The sequence below is a fragment of the Lissotriton helveticus genome, chromosome 10 (genome assembly GCF_964261635.1).
Source record: "Lissotriton helveticus chromosome 10, aLisHel1.1, whole genome shotgun sequence".
Lineage (NCBI taxonomy): Eukaryota > Metazoa > Chordata > Amphibia > Caudata > Salamandridae > Lissotriton > Lissotriton helveticus.
The window spans coordinates 156,744,336-156,752,961 of NC_136071.1; the positions used below are offsets into that span (position 1 = coordinate 156,744,336).

General features: G+C 45.3%; 1 protein-coding gene across 3 annotated transcripts in view; it reads right to left on the minus strand.

Annotated features, from left to right (window-relative positions):
• Window positions 1-5,738, minus strand: part of TTYH3 (tweety family member 3) — a 243,446-nt gene extending 237,708 nt beyond the window's left edge. For 2 of the 3 annotated variants that reach the window (XM_078664992.1, XM_078664990.1), the window contains exon 1: window positions 4,985-5,731. In XM_078664992.1, coding sequence (XP_078521118.1) covers window positions 4,985-5,110 — 126 coding nt within the window. In that variant the 5' untranslated portion in view covers window positions 5,111-5,731. Of the gene's footprint in view, window positions 1-4,984 lie in introns of all 3 variants that reach the window. The other variant, XM_078664991.1, reaches the window with a different exon arrangement.
• Window positions 5,739-8,626: the final 2,888 nt, after the last annotated feature.

The window sequence follows — 8,626 nt, forward strand, 5'->3', positions numbered from 1 at the left end:
CAGTATGCCACACACTTGTTGTCTTGTGGAACTTCGGACACTTCTTGAGGAGCAAGATTGGGCAAGTGGACACTTGTGTGTCTTTTAGTTTTTTCTTTTTAACCCTCTTAATCGCCTATCGTTTTTTAAAAACTTTTAGTGAGAGGCTGTTTTTTACTTTCAGTCTCATAGATATGATCTGCTTCCTCACGATTTAATTAACTTTATGTGAAACTCAGTTGTTGTTTGGCAAGCTCCTCTCTGGAGGGTTATGCTTTTTAAGCGTTGTACTTCATGTATTAATGAACATAATTAATTTTAAGGCATGGGCTATAATGTTGGACTATGCTCCCAATGTATCTTATTTGGAAGGTTGGAACATCGGGTAAGGGGGTTTCTGAAACCTTGCTTTACTTGGGAAGCTTTAAGTCTTTTGGTAGTGTTCTTGCATATATACATTTTTGTTACAGTTACCAGATTTGACTGAATGTATTAACTGTTCCTTTATATTAGGTGAGCTTTGGATTCTTGCTATGATTTTTTTAGACGTTTGTACCTTCTATGGTATCTTGTTTCCCTGTCTTTTCAGTTCACACTATTGTTTTTACCTTTAATCTTTGCCATGTAGGTCACTTCCCCTGGGTGTTTGTCGCCATCTCTCTTTGCAAGTCAGCTCCTGCCTTTTATTGTAATTTTATTATTCACTCATTGATGTTCATACGGTGGGGGGGTATCCACTTTGCTTTTACGATTGAATGATTTTTAGTTTGTATATTATATGATTTGAGAAAATCTATTTAGACAAAACGTGTTGGATAGAGCGCGAATTTAAGAATAAAAGGACCTACAGAGTAACATTGGATTGGAGTTTGGCCTCCATCTAACCTCAGAGCCATCAGTAAGCGATTCCAGGAAAACTTGGCAATTCACAAATAATATCCCTGTAGTATAATACACCCGCCTCACCACACCTAAGGAAATGCTCTCCTAAATTCAGCCCACACAAGCATTAGTCTAATCTTACTGTGAATAGTCATGCATTGTTACAGAAGACGTAAGCATACATTTGCCAAACAGAAAGCATATGTTATTTTCTAAGTAGTAAAACAATGTTAATGTACTCTGCTATAGCCCCTGGATGAAGATCTGAATGGTCAATAGAACTAATTTATTATCATAATTTACTGCTTCAAAATACATAAATTCAAGTTAGAAATGGAGACAATGACAGGGGCAAAAATTAGGTAAACACAAGGAGATGATGGACGGAGCGCTGAAACTTTTCAGACGCTCACCCCCAGTCACAGATCTGGGTTGAATACATCGTCGTTCTTTAGCTCACTTCGCCACCCCAGTTCAGACCCAGCCATATGCAAATTAGTCTTGACCCTGCGCCTCATGGGAACAGTCCAAAACGAACTGCCAAGCCAGGTCTTCCCTGGACCGGTGGCAAAAATTAGACAGATTAGAAATGAGGGAAGCAAAAGATTTGACTAAATATCATGGATAGCTTTCACAAGGAAATTGTAACCTATAGAAAGTAGCAATGTATATATTATACTAGTCAGAATGCACGCATATTCTGCTCATGCAACTAGTGCGATGTGTACATCTCGCAGTGCATAAAACTGTTGTTTGTGGAATGCTATTTACGTAAGCAATTTTTTTGCATGCATAAAAGAATTGGGCGCTGTTGTTCTAAACTGTCCAAAGTTCGCCTCCAATCAGTGGACAGGAAAAAAGAACAGTCTACAAAAAGGAATTAAATCAAATGTAACTTTTTCAGTGCCTAAAACAGTAGATAGCTCAGGTGCTAGGCCTATGTGTACTGTGCTGAAAAATGGCCCTGTATCCTTTCTCAGCAACGGGCCCTTGTCAACTCATTTGGTATTGTTTTTGAATCCGGTCAAGTCTCGGTTCTGGGTTAGAAGTCCTCAAGTGCCCAAGCAATCAACAGTAACCTTTGGTCTCCCAGAAGGATTTAACACTCATCAAGCTGAATCAATATAGACTTACAAAACAGATACTGCAGTTAAAAGCAATTCCCATAAACACTGAATTAGTCGCTAAAATGGATTTATTTTCCTATTTCCACCTTGTAGCAGTTTTCTCAATTTGAGATGCAAGTCAATCCGAAGAGCTTTACTGAAATGTAGTCCAAGAAGGCAAATATTAACCTGCTCTCCTGCCTCTCTCCCACCCGCCTCCTGAAAGTCCTGATGCAGGCATTTTAATAGAAATGCGAGGGTTTGCTTAGAAAGGGGGCTATACATTGGCCACATCTCTAAAGATTAACATCTGACCTGAACAGAAAGAGATACATATTTACTTGCTATATAACTGTAACGAAAAAAGCATGCAGATCGTTAAAGGGATGTTTTCTCTTGTTACCCACAGATAAGAAATACAAGGAGCAGCAATGTCCATTTTAACGTAGCGCTCTTGGCGGTGCTGCACAGGCTGTTTCTGATAATTCCTAAAATCAGCAGAGAAGACAATCGAGCTACATTGAGCCTCGGTGAGTCCAGACACCGACATTCTAGACAAGTTATGGGCCATGAATGAGTGCACTCTCGAATTACCTCACTGAAAATACAGAATTATATCTTGAGGTGCCTGGGCACTGAATTGCACAGCTCACTAACAACATGGATTTATTTTAAGGCTACAAAAGATAACGCAAATTAACTTCCAAGCTATTCACTCCACAACCCGAGTGAATGTTCGGTAAACCTCAGCTCAGTCCCTCCCGTTGGGTTGGATCTATGGAGTGTGGCGGTGTGCGAATACATCTCTAGCCTTAATTTTAAAGGAGCTCCGTCAGAATATCCTATATATCCCAGAACGACCATAATAACCATTGCTCTATTAAGACGTACACCGCGGTCTCTTCCAACTTAACAGCTCTGAAAAGCTAAGCTCTTTCCGCGCTCAACCTGTCAACACTGATCAACGTGAAATCAAATTACAGGCCGTAAGTCACAGGGGTGACGTCACCCCTTGCCCACTGGATTTGTGCTGACTGAGAATAAAGAAACCACACACACTGAATAATATGTAGTGTGCACGATATTTACCAAGTAACTTGTATATTTAACTGTAATGCCACCTCTGGGCTTGAGCAACATTTACAAACCACTTAACCTGTGACTATCACTTTCTCATGTCATAAGAAACACTAATTGGCATTAAATTGTAGGACTAGAAAACACTGTTTCCCTTACATATTATACAATATTAAATGTTTTCTTATTAGAATTGCACACAATATTTACAAATTGTTGTTCGTGGTAATGACGTCATACCTTGAATTGTTTCCTGTAATTATTTCCACATGACACAAAAGCAAATAAATTATTAAAGGGGTGGTACGAAGCAATTACCCCACCTCACAACTCCAATGACATTTACAAATCACTCATCCTTTGGTCTTATGAATTTCTTTTCCATCCCCTATATGGCATTACTGAACCCCTTACTGGGAGACTCCTCAAGTAACCAGGTAAAAACCTAGAACAACCTAAATGCTGCTTTTGGTTTGACGAGAACTGAAAATGCCTCTTTTTCGTGAGCAATTCCAAGTCTACTCCACTTTAGCAAGTCAAGAAATAAAATCACGACACCAAACGCTTGCAAGATGCAGCAACTAATTGTACAACAACAAAATGTTCAATGACCACTTTGGCTACTCCAGGAACTGTGTGGGGCTGATTTCGAAGGATGTGAGCCCCCGCTTAGTCATTAGAACCCAGCATGACCTAAGAGCGTGCATGGACATCTCTTTCGCATGGCGTTAAAATAATATTATGTGAACTTCAGCTTTTTCTGGAATACACTCTACATTGAATCTGAAAAGACCACATGGGAGAGACATACTTCAAAAGCCATGTTCTTAGGAACTGACTGGAATAAAGATGTGCCCCTTCACGATACAAAAACCTAGCCTAATGACAGTCTGGATGGTGGGTTCCAACAATAGAATTAGATCTTGACAGAAGGAGTGCCATACCAAAGACACATTTTATATAACATTGTTTCGGGCCCAGTGCATGTTCTTCACTGTGTATAAAGCAAAGTGTTTTCAATACAACAAATAATATTCTTTATAAAAGATCGAAGTGAAAGGAAACGAAATGTCTTATGGGAGAAGAAGTAAGAGATGACAGTGTAATATATTACAGAACGTTTTTATGAACATGATTTGAAGGAGGGCAGCAAGAAGAACCAGGGCCATCTTCAAGGCACAACTTCAAACGTAATTGTTTTTAGCAGGAGCCCTAAGCACTGAATTAGGCTCCCACTTACTTCCTAAAGGAAAAAGATCACAGGCTCCCAGTAAGGAGAGTGGGACTTGAGACATGTCAAGACAGGTTTGGGGCCAACGAACAAGCACGTGGATTGGGCAAGCAGCTGCAGATAACCCCAAAATCGTTTTTACTCTAAGATAGGATAAAAATCTGGAAACTCCTCCCCAAACAAAAATCACAATATAGCACACACAATGCTTAACTGAGCACACAAATATGAAAAGCGTAGACAATAACAACTCACACAAAGCACCTTAATATACAACAAATAGGAAAGAACGAGGTATGTATTGTCCTGTTTTAACATTCCTTTGACCAAATCATTACGATGAGTGAATCAATGTTTGCTAAGGACGTGTCACAAATTACGTCATTGGAAAGCACCAGGGCCTATTTTAGCTTACAACAATTACCAGGTGACTGACTAGAACGCTACCAACATTGGGTAATCATGTTGTCCCTACAAGGAATGATGCGTTTTAATACCAGAGGAAAGGCCGGCAAACATGCCTTTGTCTACGGTGTCATATCCGTGCAAATGCCCTCCAATGCACCCTAAAACTGCACAAAGAAATTAAGATCGCCCAAGGCCTTACGACAAATGCAAAAACAATAACATTTACACATTCACATAGGGTATGTGTTTTGCATCAGGTTCTCTGTGACCATGCCATCCTATGGTGGAAATGGACCAGTACCTGCTGATATTCTGTGTCCTCTGGCCGAAAATCCCCACTGATGGTTTCCCACTGCAGGTTGATGTGGGGGAGCCGGTGAAGCAGGTTCACCCACCAGGGGGGTGAGTAATTAACCACCGCGGACATCCTTCAACCTTTGAAATCGATCCCCTCTAACGGGAGAGAATTAGGCAAGGCACCGGGTTCCCCTTTCCGGTGGGTTTCAGAGCCACCGGTTTCCACAAGCACATCCGTGCATCTCCTCCTCCGAGGCGGCCGGGCGTTCAGAGACCCCGAAGCCCAGTCATGGGCATGTCAGTGCCCCGCTCCGGTGGCTGCCCTCCTGCATCCGAAGATCTTTTTCTCTCAGGGGGCGGGGTGGATTTCTGCAGACGGGTAATGTCTTTTCAGAGGCCGTCTTGCGAGCGAGCAAAGTCCCAGCCTACAGCCCCGCCTTCTGGGCCAGTCTGGTGCTCAGAGGCCCGGTTCTGCAGACGTCTCATTCGGTGTGGGCATACATCCTCCCGAATCATGCGGGAGGTTCCCGAATGGGGGCTTTACCTCCCGACAAAAGATCGTACACATCCGAGATCCTCCGCTTAGCCTCCGGCTCCAATGTAATCGGAACGACGGTTCTGCACGGATTGACAGTCTAAGGGGCGGTCGCACCCAGGTCTTTGTGGCGGCTGTCCCCAATGAGCCCTACGATTGGTTAGAAAATAGGTCCGGCCCCAAAAAACCCGGCTCCCATGGCTGCTACACCGCCCACAGCCATGCACCGGAAAGGACAACCAGCTGCTGCACCGGAAGTTTCCGCCCCCTGCTCCGGAAGGCGTGGCCCAGCCACACGTGAGCCGATGCTCTCAGTGCTACTGCCGACTCTTGCATTATAGGAAGGGGACGTGTGGACTAACCGAATCGAGTATGTAGATTTGTACTTTGGTGCATGAAAGGAAGCTCTGCCTTACGAAAAACGACGAAAGGAGCACGATCTTACTTTGCCATGTTCGAGGGGCCATGCCCCTCCGCACCTCATTCATAGCTGCCAAGGTTTCAGATTGCCATGTGTGACATTTTCATAATTTCAGTGAAATTATGAGTGACATTTCAACAACTATGAGTGACACTTTCTCGCGAGCTAAAATCATCCAATGAAGATGAGGATAACTTCTAAATATCAGAAATTACAGCCATTTGAGCAACAATAAACTCCAAGAAGTTCTTGAAACTGCTGCAGAGCACCAGAAATGGAAGGGCACTAACCCTAGTGCTCCCTCCTGTAACATGACTGTACTGTAAGGAATGGGTAAGGCCTCTGGCTCCTCCTTCCTAATGATGCTGCAGTTGGATCATGGTCATGCATCATCACTTCAGGGCCTCTCTCTCATGTGATGGGAATCGACCCACCAGCTTAAACAGGATGTGAGAGAAGCCGGGCACTCTGAACCGAAAGTGAACCTGCCTGGCTGGCCATCTGCGTTGTGCTGGTGGGGGCAGGTAGGGCCTCTCCTCCTCCCTTTAAATGATCATGTGGCCGGGCTATTGCTTAGAAAGTTGACCCCAAGGCCTCTCTCATGTGGTGTCTGAGACCGTCCATGCCCCAGGATGTGTGAGCCGAGGAGCCTGAATCAAGTAAAAACAGGTGCCAGTCAGTGTGTTGCTAGGTGAGCCGGCGGAAAAACAACACTGATTTGTACACACGTTTGCGGGCCAGTAGCGGGGCCCGGCCGGCTTGCTTCTGCCTGTAAAATCTGCAGAGAGCATGATGGAAGGACTGAGGTGCCTCTGATAATGACACGCGAGTCGCTGCGACCCCCACCCCCACAGGATGAGAGGACAGAGAGGCCTGGCCTGGCAAAACATGCACCACCACCCATAAGTCACTGAAGAGCTGATCGTAAACCCTCTCATTTTATATACATGATTACTTGCGCCATTTTATAAATTAAGTACAATGTAAAATATTGTTGTGACCACGTCGACGAACTCTAAACATTCAATTAGTTAGATTTATCTGATAGTGATTTAGCTACAGACTCAGTCACTGACACGGTCTCGTTGAATTGTAATTTTGTCCATTACAACTTAAGTAAATTAATTTACATAACAGACTAGTGGGTCATCGTCATTGCTACCAAGTGGGACGGTGCCCAATGAAAACCTCAGAGAACTTAAGCCGGATTACGAGATAGAGGAGCCCTGCCTGCAGATTTTACTGTAAAATAAAATAATGTCAAATTAACGTTTGCTTTTGTGTAACATTGTCATGTCTCAGTACTGTCTGTTCCTATTGTGAAGCGCTCAGACGCCCCGGGGTAAAGTCCGCGCTAAATGCATTAACATAAAATAATAAATAAATAAAACCATTACCATACGCAGCCAGCGCTGGAGGACACACTAGTGAAACTGACACTTACTTAGTTAATGGTAGTGGTCACCTGCTGCTGCCCACGGCCACGGCACCCGGCCACGATTGTCGATGGATGGTCCACCACTCCACTGTCCCGCGCGACGGGCCGACGGACACTAACTCGGTTCGCCTCGGGCTGGGCTGGGCTCGGCTGCCGCCGCGATGGGGCGCTCGCAGTTTTCCTGGCTGGTGGCCAGAGCTGTCGCCGGCTCAGCTGAGCTGCCACAGTGGTGGTCAAGGTGCGCTGCAGCCTGCAGCTGTGTTTAGCGCCGGGGCTGCACAGGGGGCCGAGGCGGGTGGCCATGATGCGAGACTACGTCTCCTCCTCGTGCGCCGCAGCCTGCCTGCACTCTAATCTCCTGCCGGCCGCTTCTGCACTTCCGACACATCCGGATTAATCCTGGCCCCTGTGGTGCGCCACCGTGATTGACAGCTCTGAGGCTGTATCGACTGAGCAGGCAGCCCGGGCCGGCCCCCCTGCAGACTCAACTGCACCATTTTCGCATTGGTTTCCAGGGCAGACTCGTCGGACTGCCGGAAGTCGAGCAGAGAGATACATTGTAGCGTGGCGCCGCTCACGAGCTCAGAGAGCTCAGCTGCAGTCTAGTTAACTGTTTAGGCACTAGTCGGGCTGAGAGCAGCACTCTCAGAACAGTAGATAGCCCGGGCACAGGAGCTGCTGCGCGCTGGCACAGGTGGCAAAAATGCGTGACAAATGCATTCAGTGCGGTGATGCGGATCACCGCACTGAAATGCGTGAGTGTCACACCTGTTGCGTGACGCTTGGCAGGACTGCTCATTAGTTTTTGGGGAGGGGGGGGGAGGCAGATTTACATAGGGCGAAATCAACCCGAATGTACTGGAGCGCTTTATATGAGCACTGGTTACTTCAGTAGGCATGGGGAGATTAAGTGATTTGCCCAGAATCACAGGATGTATGTAGCGTGAACTCAACCCGAAGGTATTGGAGCATGAGCACATGATGCACAAGGTATTGCAGCATCCCCAGCTGTAATGGAAGCTCTAGCTGTGAAGCCATGTCCTCTCTAGAGGATGGGGCCTCGCCTCAGCTGCCAGTCTGTAGCAACAAATAGATACACCGGTAAACTTCTTGTTGATTGGTTCTTTATTTAAAATCCGCTGCGATTTGTAGTTCAATGCCCCCAAAAGAGACTACGCATGATGGTTTGTTACTATCATCTCCAGTAATATTTACTACTACATGTCTCGTAGCACTGTTTGAAGCACTCAGA